The following is a 23,031-nucleotide window of genomic DNA, read 5'->3' on the forward strand; positions in this document are numbered from 1 at the left end:
AATTTCCCTCAGTGACAAAGAAGGCTACAAGAGAACAAATTTGAGTGGAGAGTAATACAATTGTATTGTCATCTCCTAGATGTGTGCTCTGAGCACAAGACTGTTCAGCTCTTTTATTTTTTTACCTGCTCTATCTGCAGACCTCAATTCTCAGAGGACACATCTTCTGATCAGCACAGGGCATAGATGGTGTCATAATCCACATTCTTCTGTGCCACTCATGGCATACCAGAAATTTATAGCATTTCTTTGTGGAAACTAGTAGATATGACCCAATTCCAGGCACAAGCATGTCCTGGGCTCATGGAAAAAATACTTGTATAAATCTGAAAAGAAAAAGGCAGAAAATGTCTTTCGTTACAGATAAATAGTTAAAGGCATTTGAAGTGTCAAATTTTACTTAAAATGTTTAAGTAATCATTAAGATACTCACTTTCCTACTTACTGCCATATAGTTCAGTATCCAGGATGGCAAGGAAATCAAGCAAACAAACTTGGACGTTCTATGAGCACCAGAACTGCTTATGTTGGTTCCTTGGGCATAAGTTATGTTCACCAGCAGAAGATTTTTTTATGGTTTGGGTACTCATGGCTTTTGAATAGATTTTCTTGAGTCTGATACATGGAAGGTTCATACTGCAATCTTCTCCTCAGTGAAAGGGAGAAAAATATCCAAAACTATTAGCAGCAGGAAAGCATCTAATAAGTACACAATTAATCTCTAAAATAACAACTTTTTTTTTTTTTTTTTTTGGTTAGGTTGAAATTAGTCCATTCTATAGAGACAGCGCAGAATGTAAAAACAGATAAAGAATATTCACACAAACATATGGATTGCTCATGTAAGCTTTATTTCCTTAGGAAGTCAGGATAAAACATTTCAGTGATTAATATATAAACAGCAATTGCTCATATCCTGCAGATTTTCAGGAAATAACTGAAATCTGCAAGCAAATTTAACTGAGTCTGTAGCAGATAAAATTAACTAAAAGATGGAGATATAATTGCTTAAGTCTGTACACAAAGTCAAGCTGAAAGATAAATGGCAGTTCCATTTTCCTGTTGACTGTTAAAGCAAATTAATTATCTGGGGTCATGGATTTTCTTCCAGAAACAGTAATGTGAATCTCAGAATGCAAGAGTTTGTAATCAGCAGAAAAGGAAGCTGATTTCTCAAGAGAGATTACCATCCAGGCACAATATTCCTGGGCCAAATTTTCCCTTTTGAAGGACTGTTTCACAGAAGTGTGAAGTTCCTGCATAGTGCTGCACTAGACCAGAGTAACATTATGTACTTAAAACTCTGACACAGCTTTTTCCTAGATCCAGCTTTGGATGGAGTTTCCCATTACATAAAGTTGATTGCTCAGAAAAAATACAATCATGCTGTAATCCTTACATCGTGCTCAGTCTCAAGACAATTCAGTTATTTAACTAATGTCCCCCAATAGCCATGGTGTGCAGTACAGCAGGAATGATAGTTATTTCCTGCAGAGGGAGAGTGAAGCTGTGGGTGATGCCCCTGCAGCAGCAGAAAGGGTGGAATCTGGGAGACGGTGGAGTCTATGGCAGCTGGGAGGGACAGCTGGACTGCAAAACTGGGTGGACTGGAAAGAATGGAAAAAACAGCTGCAACAGCAGAAAAATAGCAGGCAACAAACAGGATGTGAGGAGGAATTACAATAAAGCAGTTGAAAGCATGTGAGGAGACCAGCAGGCCTGACAGTGCCAACGGCAGCCAGAAGTGCTGGGAATGCCGTGATCCACAACACATGCTGGCAGCAGCGCACCGTGGTGAATGGATTCTGGCCTGCCACACAGGACTGCTGGAGTGCAGCAGGAGCAGGTGCCAAAGAACAGCAAACTGCTCCTTTCTGGTAGTTTAAGAGCTACCCAGGCTTGCGGTTTTATGTAGGCTCTGGTGGATGCCACTTAGCTGTCACTCTGGAAGTTCTTCTGTGAGAGCCCTGAGAAACACACAGATGCACATCTGCAACCTCTGTGTGCCACAGGCAGGGAGGCTCCCTTGTGACAAACCAAAGCACAGGAACCTACCAGCAGCAGCTGAGACCTGGAATAACAATCTAGAGATGCGCTAGGTAGGTCTTTCCTGCTTTTTTCAAATAGTATCATTTGAAATGTGTCCTTCTGGAAAACAAAGAAACAAAATATAAGGACTGTAAATCCAGAAACACTGTATTAGACAAGAGTTAAAAATCAGAGTACTGAAGTAAATAAAAAACTGTGACAGTCCTGAATGGGTACAGAAAGTTCCAGCAATCATACAACTCAGAAGATAGAATGAATTTGGATGGAAGAAGGAAAGGGTGGTATCAACAGATAGACAGCAGCTGCAACACAAAGATGGAAATGATGGGAGTTAGATGTGTCAAACAGCTCTACACATGGGAATAGACAGAAGCAATTAGAATAGAAAAAGGGCATTACAGAGATATGGAATGGGTAAGTGCAGGAGAGGGAGATTTAAAAATCTTAACCCCTATCTGAGAAGTGCACATCAGAACATAAATTTATGTTTCAGCTTTTTTTTTTCCTGTCAGTTGAAAACTAATGAAACCTAGGCAAGCAATTAGCTTTAGGTAGATCACAGGGCATCTGTAATATTCCTTTGTGCCATCACTCCGTCACAGTGATGAAACATGATTTATGTGAAACATTTGCTGGAGAAAAGCCATCAACATTAATAACATTATATAAACAGGAGAAAACAGCAGCTCCTGCGGCCTCCCTTCGCTTCCTGTGCTAAGCAGCTCTGTAGTTGCAAAGGAGTTTTTTGAGCAATGTTGATTGTAATTCACAAATTGAATGTTTTACCTTGAGTTCACAGCTGGTGTTTAGTTCTTTTTCACTGTATTTGCATTCCAATAAACAGTCATTAATCCCTGTTTCCTTATCGGGAGCTGTTCTAATTAAGTTGTTCTAAAAGTTGAGTTAATCAATAGAGTTAATTCTTTGCATTTATAAGCAAGAGGAAGTTTTCTAATGTAAAAACAGTTTCTTTTTTATGGTCTTTTGGCTTATCACTTCTTAAATGTCAGCTTAAACTCAGTTTGGTATGCCATTGGTATGTCATGATAAACAGCACTTACACAAGCAATCCTACTGAAGTTGGTGTGGCTAGTCATTTGACTATACAACATGAATTAATATGTGCAGAAATGAAAAATATGAGCTGCTTCATTTGTCTAAAAAATACTAAAGAAGACTACAGGTAGATAAATAAATTCCTTTTTCTTTTCAATAGATAGTGAACACATTGAATAGTATTTTCCTTTGTAGTTTACCTCACAATCCCCTGCCATCCCTTACTGTAAAGCACTACAGTGAACAGTTTTCTGAGCAGGTCTCTATTCCTGTAAGAGACTCTCACATTACAATAAACCACTACACATAAACAGGGGGAACTCATACCTTGCAGACAGCAGACAGCCCCACTAGTACTTGGTCATTCTGCTGGCATAGCCTAGTTTCATTTTCCTGTTTCACTAACAGACACAGGGTACATGCCATTACTGATGGCAATGGCTGAGACACAGCCCCAAGAGCTGTGTTCCTTGGTCTCCTTGGTCTGGGCACCACAATGCACATAAAATACCTGGGCACAGTAGGCCTCATTGAGAATTTGCTAGCTATACTCAAGCTTGCAAAGATGAGGAGAAATCACAATGTCCCAATGTCTGTGCTGTCCTGGGATTCTGGTCATGAGGCAAATGGTAGGGACTTACTCTGTGACCATATTTCAGTTGTGGTTCTAATAGTGGTGTCTTTGTTTACAGTATTGTTCTTATTGTTCTTATTTGTTCTGCCCAAACATGTCTACAACTTTTTTTTTCTTTGAAAATCATTAAAGCTGCTACTAAGCATAAAAGAAAGTGATGCCACTGATTCAGATTTCCCCTAAATTCACCTAGCTTTCCTCCTAATGAATATAGGATGTCGTTACTTTGCTGTGCTTTTGCGTGGATTAAGTTCTCTTGCTGCATCAAACCCCTTCACTTCAGTAAGTGCAGGCATTTACCTTCCCACAAAGGTCAATCTTGTGTTTTACATACCAAACTGGGCCAAGTAATTTCCCACACAAAACTCTAAAATTACTGTTATGCCTACACTAGTCAGAAGTTCGACAGGAAAGAGATCTGCATGAGCAATAACGTAAGAGATTATTTCTACTAAGGCTAACTGTGCTTATGATCATCTAAAACCTGTTCTCATTTCTATATATGAGAGTAGTTGATATTTCTGGTTTGGCAGGGCAGACTACATGGCTGATGATGGGGTGAGTATGGAAAGTGACCACATTGATGGAGCACTTTTTTCACAAAGTTGCAGTTATTGAGGGTTTATTATTACACCTTCTTCATTCTCCCCCATCTTTAATGGCAAAGGAATTAAAACCCTTCAACATGCTTGCTATACTGTGTGTATCCAACACATTACTACCATCGGTCTTCATAAAGGCTATATACAAAATGTATGCTTCACTTCCCAAAATTCAGTCATCTTTAACTAACTACTCACCATACATGAACTTCAGAAATGAGAAAAGTACCTCTTTCCAATGGTCTTGTCCCTCAAAAACATCCCATGCAAGTTTTACTTATACTTGGCTTAAGCATACGTTTCCTTTTTGCCTGGATACATCTGGCACAGATAAAGACATGGAAACAAAAAGCAGGGTGGAGAGCAAACCCGATCTGCTACCACAATTCTTATGCTCCTATACTTACACCTGGCATCATGCAAGCCCCAAAATTTTCTTTCCCTGGGCAAAAAACACGTCTGGATAAATACATCAGTCCATGCTTAAAGCAGTAAATAACAGTAATAGAAGAGTGATGAAAAAGACTATTTGGGGGAATGAAACTGTGTGAAAAAACCCAGTCCCAAACACGTGAAAGTGAATTACTGCAAGGAGTATTGTAACTGGATGGCAATCAATGCTGTCAGCCAGTTCGGGTCACACTCTGAGCAGCAATCCCAAAGCCACGTTCGTTTCTACTCTCGTAAGGCAGTCCGTCCCTGTGACCTGCGCTGAACGGAGCAGCTTTTTTACCTTGTGCCGTGAGAGGTCACGGACTGAAACAAATTCATTAGCTTTGCCGTTTCTTACGCTTTTAATGAACTACTGCCGGCTGCGAACATTTAGAACAACAATGGGCAAACAAAAGCCTCGAGACTGGTCAAGAAGCTGCAAGTTTTCCTTGCCGTTCGCCTGACTTGAGGCGCTGCGGTCGCGCCGGGGACGCTCCGGAGGGCCCAAAGCTGCTCCGGGACAAGAGTGCGGCGGCCCCTGTGAGGCGGGAATGCCCCCAGGACCGCGGGAACGGCCCCGAACAGCGGGAACACTCCCAGGATCGCGGGAATGGCTCCCAGCATCGCGGGAATGGCTCCGGACCGCGAACCGGCCGGAACGGCAACCCAGGACAGGACGCGCAGCCTCCCACAGCTCGCCCAGCACAGACTACGCTTCCCGTGAGGCTTCGCGGCAGAGCGCGGGCCGCAGTGTGCGTCAGCGGCGCGAGCAGCCAATCGCGGCGGGGCCGCGGCGAGCGCCGTCCGCCGCCAATGTTGTTTTCGCTGAGTCGAGGCGCTGGTGTTGTTGGCGGCGGCGCCATATTGGAAGGGACGAGCGCCCGCTCTCGAGCAGCCCCTGGGCGCGGGCCCGGCCGCCGCCATGCTGTACCTGGAGGACTATCTGGAGAGTGAGTGTGTGCGCGGCGGGGGCGCCGGGCGGCCGGGCACGGCCGGTGCGGGGGAGCCGGGGGAAGCCGCGGCGAGGAGGCGGCGCCCCCCCTCCCCCACGGCAGCGAGTGACTGACTGGCTCCCTCCGTCCCTCCCTCCCCCCTCTCTCCCGCTCCCCCGTGTCCCCGCAGTGATCGAGCAGCTTCCCATGGATCTGCGCGACAGGTTCACCGAGATGCGCGAGATGGACCTGCAGGTGCAGAGTACGTGAGTCCCGCCCCCTCCGCCTCCGCCCGCCCCCTGCGCGCCCGCCCCGCTCCGCCCCGCGGGCACCGGCCCCACCGCCGCGCCCCCGCCGCAGGGCGGCACGGCCGGGAAGGCCGAGCCGGCGAGGAAGGAAAGAAGGAAGGAAGGAGGCGGCGGCGGCAGCGAAGCGGCGCCGCTCCGGCCCGCCGCAGCAGCTCCGCCCGCTCTCCCGCGCTGCCCCGGGGCGGTCGCATCCCCTCCCCAGCCCTGCCGCGGCTCTCCGGCACCGCCGCTCGGCCCGGGGGCGTCTCGTCGTCTCCTGCGGGCGGAGAGAGCCGAGCCGAGCGCTGAGGCGAGGGGCGGGGCGCACGCCCCTGGCGCTGTCGCGGCAGCCCCCGGCCCGCCCCGCGCCCCCGCCCGCCGCGCCTCGGCGGAAGGAGGGCCCGAGCAGAGCTACCTTCCCGGGCTTGTGCTGCTCCCAAAGGCATTTTCCGTGGCACGTCCCAAACTCTTTAGATTTTTGATCCCTAAGAGCAGTGATGGTGGCTTGGAACATGAGTTATGTCCCACTCCTTCCAGTAGGCAGCGGCATGCTCTCCCTGAAACTTTCCAGCCAGCTCCCTAATAGTAACGTGGGAAGGTGCCATTTGCTCGGCCCTTTGTGCCCTAGCTGACATGCAAACAAACATACTTTATACTTCCCGTTTTATTCAAATTATATTTTATATAAATGCCTCCTTTTGTATAAATATGTATTTTATACAAAATATAAGTACGCTTCAAGTTTCTTTGTGGATCACTATCTCTGCTTATATCCTAATGTAATGCACTGCCTTAGGCTGTTTTCAGGCTGCATTGCCATTTCATCCTTTCTAATACAATCTCCTCTGCGACTTAGGTGTCCTGTAACACTCTGGGTAGCTGTTGCAGTCATTTAACACACAATTAATATGGTTATCTATAACTGTGATCCAAAAGTATTCATTAGTGAAACTGCTACTGCTCAAAAGATGAGAGCAATCATCAGTATGGAAGGGCCAGGTTATTGTAAAGGGGAAGGAGAGAAAGAGCAGAGATGGAAATTACAAGGGAATGCTGTATAGGAATACAAAATGCAGCACTAAGTGGGAACAGTTCTATAATACTTTAATGTGCTTTCCATTGGATATTTACTTCAGTGGACATAGCAGGTCTGTTTAACAGGCCTTATTGATACATGTAGAACTGTCTATACGATTTTTTTGGTGTATTATCACCTAAATATTCTCTTGAGTTCAGTGCTTAAAGTTGTGGGAGCTGTCATGGCTCCTTCTGGGACATAGAACCTCTGAAGTCACTATCACCAGGCAGTATCATGAGGGGAAGTGAGCCCTGACTTGGATAGTTTGGAATAAGTTCACAGATTTTACTTCTGTTCCATAAGAAGACAAAGAAAATAGTAGGGATTTTTTTTAGGTGTGTTTGAGAACTTGAGGCAGCTAGCTGGGCCAAGACAGCAGATTGAAATTTCCTCTGCTTTAACTGATGACAAATAACATTCTGTGTTGTATTACTGGAAGTAGTAAATGACAGTGAATATTGGCATACTAGGACCAACCTTAGGTGTAGAGAAAAATTTTCTCAGACCTTGGTACTTCTGTGATTCTTGTGCAGTGATTGGCAGTGTATCCAAAGACATTTATGAAACTTCTGATCTAGTACCTCTTCAGCATCACTTGCCCAGCTACATGATGAGCACTACGTGCAAACCTGGAGGTTGTCTCAGAAGTACTTGAAAGCAGTACTTTGATGAGTGATGCTGTCCCAGAAATCTACATGATTTGTAATTCAGAGATGCCTCTGCTGCTCCGCTTTAGTATCATTGTTGACTTTGTATTCTGTCCTTTTTGGACCACACTGACTCCTAATGAGGCAGGTCCTGCTGTTTGTAGTTGGAAGAAACACTAAACTGGGTCTGCCTGCTATATATTCTGATAAGATTGCTGTGGAAAAAGCAAAGATCATCTGAGTTGGGACTGACTCTTGAGCTTTAACTGAGCTCCACATGAAGCATAAAATGTGTTTCTCTGTTTAAGTTAAAATCATGGATTATCAGGATTTCATGGTAAAATGTCAGTATCTGGAAAAAGGACTCTGTTCTCATAGCAGTTTTGGCAACTCTCTTGGGAAATTTGATCTAAGAAATGAGTATCTCAGAATATAGTATCACAAGAAAAAATGGATGAAGCCGAGTGTAGCAGAGAGAACTTTCCGTATAATTTGAGAGATCTGACCTGAATTCTGAACTCGCCTTTGCCTTTACTGCTCTTTCAGGAGAGACCAAGGTTCTGTGGAAATTTTCCTCTAGGCAGGTCCACACAGACTGATAACATGTCCTCGATTAAAAGTGAAGAGGGAAGATACTTCTTTAATCTTCTCTTTTTTATGGAGCCACTGGAATAACACTTGAGGTGTTTGTGCTCAGAGGATAGGAGATAGAACATTTTGTCTGTTGGCTTTTTGGACCAAGTTAGAGTCATTTGGTCAAAGAACAATGATTTTAGAAGCCTCCATATAAAGTGTGTGCTTCTTGTTTGCCTCTCAGGCTTCTTAATGTTCTCCACATGGTGTAAGTGGAAAATGCTCATTCTTCAGGTTCTCCAACTTTAGCCTGTTTTACTCCAGAGCTGTTCGACTACTTTATCTGGATCTAAATAAAGTTGATGTGAACTTATGTCCCAAGTGTTATGGCTTGGGATTAATAGTGCTCTGTCCAGTCATTTGTTAGATTCCTGTTGGTTTTGGTCCTGAATGTTCCCAGTATAAAGACAGCTGATTAATACTTTCAATCACTGAGTATCAATGATTTTTGGTTATTTATATAAACAGTTCTAGCTGTGAATTTTCACAGAGTTGGGAAGACCCTTGGCCTCTTGGATTTTCACAGTAAATCATACTTAGGGTTTCATGAGCTTCTTGAACTAATTATAATTTGCATTTTGTTTTGGTAAGATATGATCCAGTTTTAATGGTGGTTTCTGGAAAGTTTCTTAGGTATTTTGCATCCAGAGCCTGAAGTTTGTAGGTGATTCGTGCATTGTCACATTTAATTTAAAACTGATAGCTGGGCAAAATGTCACTGAGAATGCTGGGAAAAAAACTTCAGTACTGTTATCTATCCTGGCACTAGCAAGGCTGTCCAAGCTAGTTTGACTGAGGCAGCTGCATGTTTTTGGAAATGTGCAAGCTGTTGAGTGCACAAGTGTCCAGCTGTTGAAATAGTAAACTCAGTGGGAGAAGGGTGGAAGGGAAAGGGAAGGGAATCCCTGTTCATGTCTCAATAAACAATGAAAAAAAATAGCTTGTGGTTGACATTTTCCTTTCTAGAGATAGTTAATGTTAGAAAATGGGTGGTTTTATTTTTCCCCCTTATGATATTTCTCAACTTTATGAAAGTGAGAATCCTGTCCAAATAATAGTTCATCAGTGCACTTACTCCTCTGGGGGTGGAGGGAATAATTTGTGAGTGCTTTCAATTTGCCCTGATCTTCCTAGCAAACAATGGAGAGGCCCTCGACTTAAAGGCAGTGACTTTGCTCTTCAGTTGGTCTACCTTTTTGAGACACTAATTTTTTTCAATTATTTGGTTTTGTATTTGACTGTTTCTCTTAGGAGAACATTTTGTTTCCTGCTCAGTTTGTAACTGGCTAGAATGTTCCAAAGTCAGCAGTCTAGAGCCCTGGGTGAGGAGTTTGGGTCGTGCTTTAAGTCACTACCACTGCTCTTAGGGACAAAAAACCTTTAGAACTTGGAGTCCTGCCTGTCCCATGCTGGAGAGCACAAGAACCTTGATGAGAATCCTACCAGAATGCAATTCTGCTTCTTGGAAATTAAGGTAAATATTTCCCTCCACTGTCCACTGTTGCTTGGTTGTTTTGGTTTTTTCTTTTTTTTCCTCTCTAATAGTTTGCACCTCAGTCCTGTCAACTTTGTTTGAGAAAAAAATTTCCCCTTATTTTCTAATGTTTATGTACATGAGAAAATAACATTTGTCTCAATCTTTTCCTATGCTACAGATGCAATGGATCAGCTTGAGCAGAGGGTAAATGAATTTTTTATGAATGCAAAGAAAAACAAACCTGAATGGAGAGAAGAACAAATGACATCAATCAAAAAAGTAAGGATATCATAAGAGTGGGTCAGATTTTTCTTTTGCAAACTAAGACAACCTTGGGAAAAAATAGTTTATGATTGATGGGAGATTTAAGTGTTCAGAACTGTGCCTTCCTTTGGGCTTTCATGGAACTACCTTGGAGGAGAAAAGTGAGTGAAAGGTTTCTTTGATCAAGAGTTTCTCTGAAGTTTACAGAGCACTTGCTAGCATTTAAAAAAATGTAATCCTGAAATGGTGAGGAAGCCTGAGCTCCTAAATTTGGAGCTCAGATTTTCTTGGTTTTGTTTGTGTGACGTGAAGTTGCCCAAATTAATGTGCTTTCTTTTAGAGGATATTTTTCAAGCTTAGATTCAGCATTTCCTGTGATTTTCTGCCTATGTCCTTCTACACATTACACATATGATCTATTTAGCTTGAGAGAGGGAGGAGTAAGAACATGAATATGAATGTGTTCTGTGTTATCCTTCAGTACTTGAGCATTGGTAATGGTATTTTTAGCAATGTAGTCCATCATTTTGTCAGGAGAAACTCCTTTGTCGTCTCCTACAGTGGCTACTTCAGCCCCTAATTTGGATAAGGGTTGTTTTCTTCTTTAATTAAGTCAAATAGGTTTTTAAATTCTGAAAAAGAAAAAGGTCAGAGCTCTGACTCCACTGGAATAAAGGAAATTTTTCTGTTGACTTTTGTTGAATCAAAATTTCAAGTAGTTTTCACAGAAGATACTATTCAGTGGAAATTGAGAATTAAAAGGCAGTAAAATCTGTTCAAATCTAAAGTAAAAGCATTTGAAAGCACACCTTTTTTTAAAGTTTTGTCTGTGGATTTTCATGGATTAGAGGAGACTTCTAGATTGTTTTAGTCAAATTATTTAGAATGCACTCACAAGTTAGAGAAACTTATTTTAAAGTAATTTAAATTATATACAATATAATCTGTGTTTAACTAGAGTGCTGGAAAGGCTTCCCCACAGAGTACTTCAGTATCATTTTGAAGAGCAGTAGGATTTGTAGTGGTCCTGAAATAAAAGACACACTCTTATTTTAAGTCCATAACATAATGCTGTGTAATGTAAAATAAATCCAAGATTGTTTAATTTCTTGCAGACATCTAAATATCACTCTAGTAAGAAGTATCTTCTTCTTGTAATTTGGCTTTTTCTAGCACAGAGAAAATAAATTGATATATATTATATCTCTCATTTAAAATTCAGATGATTGTTGTTTACAGTAAAATTTCAGTCTTTCTGAAAACTGACTTAAATTTGTCCTTTTGACTTATATTTTGTGCTTCATAAAAGCAGCTTAAACTTACTGAAATTAATTCTCTTATATTAATATTTTTTTTTAATTCTCTTCATAACAGGATTATTATAAAGCTTTGGAAGATGCAGATGAAAAAGTGCAACTGGCTAATCAAATATATGATCTGGTAAGTGGACACAAGAGTTGTAGTGAATTACCTAAATTTATGCCCTGAGAATATCTAAGCATTTTGATAAGCACTGCAGTCGTGCTGCAGTGTGCTGTACTTTTATGTTGTCTGCATACAGATGTTTTGCTAGTGAAAGAAACATTTTATATTTTAAGAATTTTGGGTAGTAAGTGTCACTTAAATATAAATCAGAGAAATAGTATTAGAAATCCTAAGATTTTAATGCTTGGTTTCAGCCCGTTTAGGAGACTAGTTGAGAGAATCCCTTGTGATGCAGTGTTGAGGAGTCCAAGAAGGCTGGGCATTCTTCAAGAAAGAAATCTTAAATGTATAGGAGCAGCCCATCCCCATGTGCCAAAGAGATGCCAGCAGGAAGAAGACCAGCCTGGCTAAATATAGAGCTTTGGCTTCAATTTGGGGAAAAAAAGAGAGTATATCACCTTGGGAAGAATGGACAGGCAACTTGAGAGGGCTACAAGGTTTTTATGAGGTTATGTGGGGAGATAATTAGGAGGGCCAAAGCCCAAGTCAAGCTTTATCTGGTTGCTGCTGTGAAAGACAAAAAATATTTTTAAAAATATATCAGCAATAAAAGAAGGGCTGTGGAAAATCTCCATCCTTTACTGGATACAGTGGTAAACACAGTGATGGAGGATGAAGAAAAGGCAGAGGTACTTAATGCCTTAATTGCTGCAATATTTAATAACAAGACCAGTTGTTCTCAGGGTACCCAGCCCCCTGAGCTGGAACAAGTGGGTGGGGGGCAGAATAAAGTCCTCATAACTCAAGGGAGTCAACAACCTGCTGTGTCACTTAGACACACACAAGTCTGGGCCTATGATGGGATCCTCCCCATGGTTGAAAAAGTCACTGAGCCCCTTTTGGGTGTTTCCCAGAGGTCCCAATTGACTGGAAATCAGCAATGTAATGCCCATGTACAAGAAGGGTCAGAAAGAGCATCTAGGGAAGTAAGGGCCTGTCAGCCTGACTTAGTGCTGGGGAAGGCCATGGAGCAGATCATCCTGAGTGTCATGACACAGCACAAGCAGGACACCCAGGGAATCAGGCCCAGGCAGCAGGGGTGTAGGAAAGGCAGGTCTTGCTTGACTGAGCTGATCTTCAGTGATGAAGTGACCTGCTTAGTACATGAGGGAAAGGCTGTGGATGTTGTCTACCTGGACTTTAGTAAAGCCTTGGACACTGTTTCCTACAGAATTCTCCTGGAGAAACTGGCTGCTCATGCCTTGGGCAGGGGCATTTTTCATTGGGTGAAAAAATGGATGGATGGCCAGACCCAGAGAGGGATGACATGTGATTTAAGGTTTATTTATTTTACATTTCTCAAAAGAACAGAACCTGCAAGTCAGACTACACTCAAATATAGAAGACATAAAACTGCTTTAGTTGCACTACAACTAGCCAAAAGTTTGTTCTAGAAATTGGAACTGCCCATTCTCTTTTGCTTAGCTGATAACTGGAAAAAACTCCCAGTTTTTAATAAAAATGGGTAAATTTTGATGTGTGATTACAGATGTAGAAAGCATTTGGAATGTAGTGTTTCTTTTCACGATAGTGAGTTGAGAATTTTTTTGATTCATTTTTAGTACCCACCAGCATGTCATAGTTTGCTGAAATGCACAGGAGTCTCCACTTTCAGTTGAGACTCAGAACACCAAATTTATTGGTGCTTATAGTGGCACAAAAATTGCACACAGGTTTCAGTTCAGAACTTGCAATTTCCCCAAAGCAGCCCAATTTCTACAACATGTCATGTAATGTTCTTTCTCTTCCCTTTTAAGTTTGCACCTCCAAGAGCACCTTTTAAGAGCACCTCCAAGTCTTCTTCATCTTTATTTCTGAAAAGAAGTGTCTTGGAGCTTTCCCTATGCTATTTTGGTGTTAACAACAGTGTCTCTTCTGAGTGAGACAAATGGAGGTGACCAAGAAGATCCCTTCTGTGCATTATTGTGCTTAGTGCTGCGTGGCACAAAATTGCTGGAAGGGAAATACTTAGCAAGCCTGAGATTAAGGATGTAGATATTCATGTTCCAGAACTGGGTGCTATTTTTTTTTGCTTTGTCTAACAAACAGGTAGACCGTCACTTGAGAAAATTGGACCAGGAACTCGCTAAATTTAAAATGGAACTTGAAGCAGATAATGCTGGAATTACAGAAATATTAGAGAGACGTAAGTATGCATGATTTTCTTTAAGAACTTGACAAACTTTCAGTCAATTTGCAGAATTAAAGTATCATACACTTGTTAGTGGCTGCCAGTATTTTCACCCATGTTTTAACCGGCTGAGATTTTAGTTTAACCCACTCTCAAATTTTAGTTTCAACCTTTATTTATACCAGTGAAATCAAAATACATTTGAGTAAGTAGAATATTTTTTTCACACAGCTGTTGTCCTTGTGAATTGCTACAGTAAGATACATAATTCTTTAAACCTGTTTTTAATGGTTGTAGGTATTCAGCCAAGTACTGTGGCCTAAGCGTGCCACCTGCCCAGTTGCAAGGGTAACATTTCTTCCTTGAACTGATTGCCACCAAACTTAAGGAGGGTCATTATTTTAGTTTTCCATGTACTTGGTGGTTTTCTATTTTAAAGGGGCAAGAATGGGTTGTTCTACAATCGGCCAGTGAAGGAAAAGCATTTTAGGTAGGATGCCTGCATGTTAAATACAAACATGCTGATATTTAGAATGTGAATAAAAATGTAAAGTTACAGCTTTTTGCCAGCTTGGTGTAGAAGAATGTGTCTTTTCTGTATGTATCAGCATTTAGACATCAAATTCAAATGTGATAAATTTCTGAGTTGATATAACTGCTGTGATTAGGGAGGCAGTGGCTCTCCTCATAGCCAAAACCAGTGAAAATTTACTTGAGTCACTTGGGGATATTAAGAATAAGCATTCTTTCTTGGAACTTTTTGTGGCTGAGATGTATAAGCTGGGAGTTTGGGGCTATTTTATTTGTAATTGCTATTACAAATAACCCACACAATATAAGAAAACGCTAAATTAAGTCCTATTCATTAACTAGCAATTACAGAAAAGGATTAGTTTACTTTAGTTTAAATACCAGTTGGTTTTAGGATGCAGTGCTACCTTCTTTAGAACCACGTGTTTGGAGAGGTTGCTAGATAGGATTTCAAGAAATCAAAATAGAGAAGCACTAGACTGTTCGTTGCATCTCTAAGGTTTGTTTGGTTTGAGGGTTTTGTTTCCTTGTTTGTTTTTAAATAAAGCTAAAAGTACAAGACGTAACATTTCTAGCTTTCAGAGTAAATAAATACATAAGGTTGAAGTCCCACCAGAGGGCAGCCTTTGGGCAAGTTCATAACGTGATTGAAGTTCTCTCAGCCAAAATAGCTCCTTATGCTTTGATCCTCTTCAAGAATAATTATATTTAAACTTCTGTAATATTTATGTATTACTCATGTATTTCAGTGCTTCTTGAAAGCACTGGAAGAGGTAAAGAAATGCTGAGGATACAGATTTTGAAAAACGAATATGAATTGCTTTCTTGTTTTGTCTTCTGTGTAAATGTAAGTTGGTAGGTATTGCACCTACTTAAAAATCTTTTTGTTAGAGATTGGAGAACAAAATACTGTATATTGTTGCAAATTTATAGCCAAAGTCTCTCCTATGCTGTGATTATTTAGCCTCATCTTACAAGAAATGTTATTCTTAGACATATACTTGGATTTACGTCTGTCTGACTTTTTCTTGTTTTGGGGGGAGGATGGGGGTGGGGTTTGTTATTGTTGTTTTGTTGGTTTTGTGGGGTTTTTTGTTTTGTTTTTATTTGTATTGTTGCTCTGTGTATTTTGGATGTTAAGAAAATCTGGATGATGATCTGCAGCCCTTTCTTTTGAATGTTAAATCTTCTTTAAAGATGAAACTGCTGTTTTCTTGAGTTTTGACTGAATGTGACACGGTAGACTCGGTGGAACAAGATGCCTTGTTTATACAGTTTACATTGTTCAGTCTTCAGTTCATACTGGTGTTGATTGTCAGTACTTTTGGTGCAGCCATTCTGCAACTCATTTGATTAAGTGGCTTGGTGAGGTCAATGTTCTTGGTTCTTCTTATTTGACTTGATTTTAAGTTCTTGATTTCAACAGTTGGACAGTAGCAGTCACCAATTTTTGAGAACTAATCTCACTGGTTCGTGGTTGTACTGTAGAAAGGGTTTCCACTCCAGCAAAAATTCTTCTGATTAAAATAAATATAACTGCATTGTGATTTGGTTAATATTTTAAAGATCCCTTTAGCATGTAAAAGTTAAAATGGTGGTAAGTCTCAATTTTCATGTCCTTACTTCCTTCTTAGGGTCTCTGGAGCTGGATACACCAGCACAGCCTGTGAATAACCATCACTCCCATTCTCACACTCCAGTAGAGAGTAAGTATTTGAAACTTATAAAGATGGCCACTTTTTATGTTTCCTTTGAGTTTTTTTTTTGTTGAGAAGTATGAGGGAAAAGATGGTTTAGAACTTTTTTCCCCTCCATCATTGCAAGGAGAAAACAAAGCATAATAAACACTAATCATATGTGTTAAGAAGTGCAAGAATGAAATAGGTTTTGCTTGTGGGAATTAGTTGAAAGTGCTAGCATAATTTGACTTTCTGAATAGATTTTACATTTCTCTTCATTTATTTCATTTAGAAAGGAAACACAATCCATCTCACCATAGTACAACAGATCATGTTCCTGAAAAGAAGTTTAAATCTGAAGCTCTTCTATCTACCCTGACATCAGATGCTTCTAAAGAAAACACACCAGGTAATCCTAATTGTCTTTCATTTCATTCCTTTTTAGTCAGAAGAAGACAAACTTAATTATATTTGTGAGTTAGTCTTCTGAAATCACAAAATCATGGAATAGGTCAGGTTGAAAGGGACCCCAGTGGGTCATCTGGTGCAGCCTCCCTGCAAAAGCAGGGCCATCCCAGAGCACATGGCACAGGGTTGTGTCCAGACAGTTGTTGAATATCTCCAGCGAGGGAGACTCCATAGCCTCTCTGGACAGCCTGTTCCTATGCAACCTGTCCTGTGTGTGGCCACCTGCACAGTACAGAAGTTCTTCCTTATATTCAGGTGGAGCTTCCTGTGCATCAGGTCCTGCCTGTTGCCTCTTGTCCTGTTGCTTGGCACTACCAAGCAGAGGCTGGCTCCATCCCCTTGGCACCGTCCCCTCACCCTCCCCTCAAATGCTCACAGACAGAGATGGGGTCCCCTCTCAGTCGTCTCTTCTTGAGGCTGAACAGGCTCAGCTCCCTCAGCCTTTCCTCATAAGGGAGGTGCTCCAGTATCTTAATCACCTTTTCTTCATCCACTGGACCCACTGCAGGAGCTCCATGTCTCCTGTACTGAGGAGCCCAGAACAGGACACAGCACTCCAGGTGCAGCTTTACTAGGGCTGAGTGAGGGTCAGGATCACCTCCCTCAACCTGCTGGCCATGCTTTTCCCAATGCTCCCCAGGACACCATTGGCCTTCTTAGCCCCCAGGGAACACTGCTGGCTCAGGGACAGTTTGTTGTTCACCAGGACCCCAAGGTCCTTCTCCACAGGGTGGCTTTTCAGCAGGTCAGCCCACAGCCTGTGCTGTTGCTTGGGGTTATTCCTCTCCAGGTGCACTGCACTTTCCTTTGTGGAATTTCTAGACCCTGTGCCATCAATAAAGACCTTCTGGGATCTGCCATTTAGCCAGTCCTCAATCAGAGACTGATACCCCCTTCCCTGGGATTTTCAGTCACTTGAAACATGAGAAATTGCAGGCATTCTTAGTCATCTGTGTTTTCCGTGAAGTGTGTCTGCTTTGTTGTCATTCAACAGCTGTATGATGGCTGTTTCTTTTTATTTACACTTTGAAGAAGATGAAAGTACAGTTTCATTCAGCTAGTAGTACAAATATAAGAGATCAGTGCATTATTTTCAGGAAGAAAATGCATACAACAGTTTCCAAAGAAAGGGAAAAGAATTTTCACACCTTTTTCTAAGACTTGGTCGAAAATAAATTTTTTTTCAGGTGTTTTCTACGTCAAAAGAAAAGTCTTTTTTGTATATAGTGACTAAAAAAACCTAAACCTTTCTCCCTATTCTCAATATCAAGGTGTTTCATAGTTTCTTTTCTGAAATAGTAAATCAGCTACCTCAGTCATGTTTTAAGTCATTTCAGTCATGTGTATTTCAGTTTTCTCTTGAAGAAACTTCACTTGAGGCTGCAAATAAAATGTAGCTATATTTGAGCAGCTGTCATCCTGCAGATGACCCTGGAAATTGTGTTGCATTAAAACTGATCTGTAGTTTTTAGAGTTAAGATTGTTCAAAGTTTTACTTCAGAAACAGTATAGGTGTGTAATCATTCTTACCCTCTTCTTGATGATTATAGTAGTGACAGTTGTTTCAATATAGGCACAGGTATTGCAGCTGCATCTGTTCTTCAATAGCTGAGTATCATAGTGAGATCATAGTCCTTTCTAAAAGGACTCCTTGCCCATGAGGATAAATAGGGAACAAACTTCTTTTTCTTTTTTCCTCTCCAGAAACAAATACTGGCTGTGTCTAATTACTTTTAAAACCTTTTTTCCAAATGATTAGATTGCTTTGATGCGTAAATGGAGTTCCTACTCTTTCACTGGCTGTCATATAACTCTTCTTAAAATGCAAAGGAATTTAGTTTCATTTTGAATTTCATAAATGTGTTCTGTTCATCAAGGGTGTCGAAACAGTAATTCATCATCCTCTTCAAACAATGCATACAATACAAACTCTTCTCAACCATTGGCATCATATAACCTGGGCTCATTATCTTCAGGATCCGGGGCCGGTGCTATTACCATGGCAGCAGCTCAAGCAGTGCAAGCCACGGCACAGGTAATGTCAAACTATTCTTGTCATTCTGCCATCTGCTTATGATTAAGAAGAAAGGCTAGTGACTGGTTTTGTGGTTTTTTTTTTTAAATCTGAATTCCCATGATCACGTTCAGCTGAAGTGATTCAGTTCTTACATTAGAATTTTATTAATATGCGACAGTTTCATCCTGTGTAACTTGCCTACAGGGACAGCTTGTTTTCTGACTTTTCCTGCAAGATGTTCTCACAAATTTCACTACTTTCTGTACATAATTTCATTAACAAGGTAACGAGTGAACCTGTGCATATCATTAGCAGTTAGCAGCCTTATGTAGGAGCTTTACTGCGTAATCTGATACAATATCAGCGTTCCTTTTAGATGAAGGAGGGAAGACGAACATCCAGTCTAAAAGCCAGCTATGAAGCATTTAAGAACAATGATTTTCAGCTTGGAAGAGAATTTTCATTGTCCAGAGATTCAGCTGGATATTCATCATCAGCTCTGGCATCTACATTAACTCAGACATTAAGTTCATCAACCACAGATTCACGAAGTGGCAGAAAAAGCAAGTAGGTTTTCTTACTTGTTGATTGCAATTATAACTTTGAAAGCAGATGAGCTTTTTTTTTAAAAGGTCGTGGGCCATAATAGAAATACATTGTATTTAGTATCTGTGGGGGGGCATCAGCAGAAGGTAGTTACTGCCTCTTGGCCATTTTTTGTGCAGGGCTGTGTTCTTTTGTCCTCCCACTTCTTTTTCTTTAAGTAAACTCACTCTATTGATTTGCTTTTTTATCTGATATACAATCAAGTTTCTTCCCTCATTTTCCTGTGTTATAGAGAGGATTGATGTAACAGCAATTGTTGGGAATTACTGTGCAATGGTTTGTAGATGGTTTTGAAATAATCTGGAGATGTCTGATGCCATGTAAACATGACACTTTCTAATGACTGACCGTCTAGAACAGGGAATGAATTTCATTTCTGATTGAAGTTTTAAAACATTTTTAACAACACAGCGTCACAACACATTCAACAATCAGAACTTGTACTTGAAAGAATTTATCTCAAAATACCCATCCTTTTAAATTGTCTTGAGTTTTTTTCTTCATTCAAATTTGTGTGTGTTCACAACTCAGTTAATAATGCTGTTTGAGAAGCATTTTTCATCTATGAATATCTTGGGTGTCAGGTCTGACCTATAAGCAAAAGCAGAGAAATTTTGTTCTGGCACCATTCCTATGGAGTGATTGCTGATGCTTGAGTGGAGATTAACAGAGAATCAGTCATCTTCAAAGCAGTTATCTATTGTACATGACATATGACATTATTTGTATGTAAATTCCTGTTTTATTGGTAACAATTTTTGTAAGGACACCAAAGCTATTGATGGAAAACTTTGTGAAGAAAAGCATTTATTAAAGCCACTTGACAGTTTAGAGCTGTTAAATTCCATTGATTAGAGCAGCACGTCCTGCACTTGTAAACTGGTGGGACTTGTTTCCTTTTCCAAGAGCATACAGTGAGTGCATTCCAGTGCTTGTAGTGGTTGAATGAAATGTGATGGTGAATGATAGCTATGGCATTTACATACTGCAGCAGTTCAGAGTCAACAAAGTACTTGTTTAGTGATTCTTTCACTTGGCAGAAAATAAATCATCTACACACTTTTTTTCCTTTTTTTTTTTACTCTTCCTCAGAAACAACAACAAATCCTCAAGTCAGCAGTCCTCATCATCATCTTCTTCTTCCTCTCTATCATCATGTTCTTCTTCATCTGCGCTGGCACAAGAACTGTCTCAGCAAACAGCAGTAATACCAGAGTCTGATTCTAATAGCCAGGTTGATTGGACCTATGATCCAAATGAGCCACGTTACTGTATTTGTAATCAGGTAAGGATGGCCTCCAAATTGAAATACAACTACAGATGCTGTTTCGATGTAGCTGAACTTCCTTCTCTGAATGCTAATTTTGAAACAGCTGCATTTTTACTCTTGAACTTCTGATCTGTTTTTATTTACTTACTGGTGGTGTTGAATGAACTGTTGAAGCTAAAAATAGTCCGTTTTTTAAGTGATGTGATATCCTTGGAGAGTTTTAAATCTTGTAATGGAGACTTCAGGAATAATTAAATTTTAAAAAAATGGAGAGGGTTTACAGTGAATTTAGTTTTCTATCTGAAATATACAGATGAATCTTCTTTTGCATAAACAGTTTTGGAAAGTCAATTTACTATGAACATGATGATGTTTGGGCTGTGTTACAAAAGTAAAATGAAAATGTTGTTACTGCTGTTAATGGAAAAACTCCTCAAAGGAAGAAATTTGAATGGTGGCCCTTTCAAAATGTAATTGCTAAGGGATTTTTTTCTTATTTTACTAGGTGTCCTATGGTGAAATGGTAGGCTGTGATAACCAAGATGTAAGTAACAAAGTTCAAAAGGTTCATGAGAGGCTTATGCATATAACTATTGCATGTAGGAGTTGCTTTTTTTTTAGAGTTTGTTTTTGAGTAGAGTTTTTTAGAGTAAAGTGCATATGATTTGAACCATCCTTCAGGAAACTTCTCATGTCTCCACACAGCTTAGATTCTTTAGAAACCTGCAGCCTTTGCTAGGTTCAAAAATGCCCTGCTTCAAAATATCCTTTATTCCTGTGAATTTTCAGCTATTTTACTACTAATAAGAGTTGTCCTTTTCAAATAAAAAAGTTTTCAAAGAACAGTTGCATTTTCAAAGAACAGTTGAATATAATAATGTATTTACTGAGATAACTACATTTAAACAAGTGATTCTGATTGAGATTTCCTTCTCAAACTAAGTATTTCAAAGCACAACATACTTATTTTGCTCTGTAATGTGAGTCCATATATGACTCCTAGAATTCTTACCATTTTTCTTAGTGTACTGAGTGTATGTTGCAGATCTTCCCCTCTCCTTGTTTTGTCCTGTGAGTGGTGTGAAATGCAGAATCTACACTTTCCGCTTGTGTTCCATTTTCATAGAACTCTATTTGTGATACACATTTTGAAAAAAACCCCAATTCACAAACCTTGTCTTTTAACTCTTTTTATAGTGCCCTATTGAGTGGTTCCACTATGGATGTGTTGGACTGACAGAAGCACCAAAAGGGAAATGGTACTGTCCACAGTGTACAGCTGCAATGAAGAGAAGAGGCAGTAGACATAAATAAGTTTGTTCATCTGGAAAAAAGTTGCATAATAAAGGTTTTATAAAGGACTTGGGAGGGGAGGGGCAACTCTCAGCACACTTCCTTGCAACCACTGAAGAGTAACATAGCAATCATAGAATGGTATGGTTGGAAAGGACCATAAAGATCTTCTAGTTCCAGCCCCCAGTCATAAGATCTTGAACCATTGGTTTTACTAAGTCGTGTTTTAATATTGTAGGTAAATTATTTATGCACCTTGATGTGCTACAGATACTATTCCAGTGAGCCTTGGATTGTTCCAGTGGCCAGCATATGCAGATATTTGTACTATCAAAGCATTTTCTCTAAGCAGTGGGCATTCTACAAGTACTCAATCTTCCAAAAATTCCGATAAGTCAAGATTTTAAATGTATGTTTTATATACAACAGATATATTCTGCTGCATGTACTGTACTCAAGAGCTGTTACGTAACACTATGTATATTAATAGTGCAAAAAGTCAGTGCTTCTGAAAGGAAAAAGAGACAGTGGTTTTTAAAATGCCTTTATAGCTTTGGTTCTTTATGAAACTTAATTCAGCAGGCTGAAGAAAATGGTTCTTGTATACAGCGGGCTGTTGTCCTTTAGGGTACTTGAGTATGTAAAGACAAAAAATGCTGTAGAATACAACAAACTTGTGCCATTAGTCTTTATATGTTTCTGCTCCAGAGAAGGCGGGGGCCATAAGAAGAAAAAAAGGTGTTAAAGTGATGATAAATTTTTATACCAAATGTGTTTATTTTTTTGTGCAAGTAATCCTTTAAATTTGAATTGTATTAGGTGTAAAATAAAAGAACCTCAACTCCTCAGATTAATGTTTCCTGTACATTTGTCAAAAAAAAGATTTCTGACTGAAATGGTTTCACAAATTTCCTTTTTTTTTCCTGGCTCTTAAATGCAGGAGCATTGAACAGAAAGATGGGGTTTATGCCTATTTTTTCCTTCCTTCCTTCTTCTTTCCTCTATTAAAAAACATGCTTTCTCTTTGAAATAAAGATTTTATTTCAGGTCTGTGTTAGGCTGAAAAACTGTGGCTGTCATGTGGTAGCTTTCCAGACCCATGAAGAGAAGAGGGGGAGAGAAGGAAGCAGTTCCATTGCATGACCGTGCAAATAGTGTCAAGGGAATAAAACCAGATAGGTCCATTAGGAATAAGAGTATGTGCAAAGAATGAAACCAGGCTTCTGTCACACCATGTTTTTTCAAAATGAAAAAAGTAGGCATTTAAAGTCCATGAACTCAGGAAAAGTATATGTGAAAGAAGGGAAATGTGATTATGGATGATAAATAGACTTTGGCAAAAGAATAGGATGGAAGTTCATGAAAATAAACAGCAAGAAGCAGTTAACTAAGGTTCCCTTGAAACTGGGAACTCAACCCACTGTGTATATATTTCTGTGGAAATCTCAGTCTAAAAAAAC

At 40.2% G+C, this 23,031-nt stretch overlaps 1 protein-coding gene across 4 annotated transcripts; it reads left to right on the forward strand.

Moving 5' to 3' along the window:
• The first annotated feature begins 5,527 nt into the window (after positions 1-5,527).
• On the forward strand, positions 5,528-22,421 carry ING3 (inhibitor of growth family member 3). Of its 4 annotated transcripts, XM_071423726.1 has the most exons (13): positions 5,706-5,723; positions 5,896-5,967; positions 9,602-9,824; positions 10,006-10,106; positions 11,466-11,531; positions 13,626-13,722; positions 15,873-15,944; positions 16,210-16,326; positions 18,263-18,420; positions 18,779-18,969; positions 20,101-20,293; positions 20,784-20,822; positions 21,476-22,421. In XM_071423726.1, the coding sequence occupies exons 4-13, from the start codon at positions 10,011-10,013 to the stop codon at positions 21,590-21,592; spliced, it is 1,146 nt and encodes a 381-aa protein (XP_071279827.1). In that variant the 5' UTR covers positions 5,706-5,723; positions 5,896-5,967; positions 9,602-9,824; positions 10,006-10,010; the 3' UTR covers positions 21,593-22,421. The 4 variants fall into 4 exon arrangements, with proteins under 4 accessions (XP_071279825.1, XP_071279826.1, XP_071279827.1 ...); XM_071423724.1 differs by lacking the exon at positions 9,602-9,824 and having other exon boundaries at positions 5,528-5,723; positions 5,896-5,960; XM_071423725.1 differs by lacking the exon at positions 9,602-9,824 and having other exon boundaries at positions 5,583-5,723.
• Positions 22,422-23,031: the final 610 nt, after the last annotated feature.

Source organism: Agelaius tricolor, unplaced genomic scaffold (genome assembly GCF_023055355.1).
Source record: "Agelaius tricolor isolate 1412-34295 unplaced genomic scaffold, bAgeTri1.0.p SCAF_3, whole genome shotgun sequence".
In the NCBI taxonomy this organism is placed as follows: domain Eukaryota; kingdom Metazoa; phylum Chordata; class Aves; order Passeriformes; family Icteridae; genus Agelaius; species Agelaius tricolor.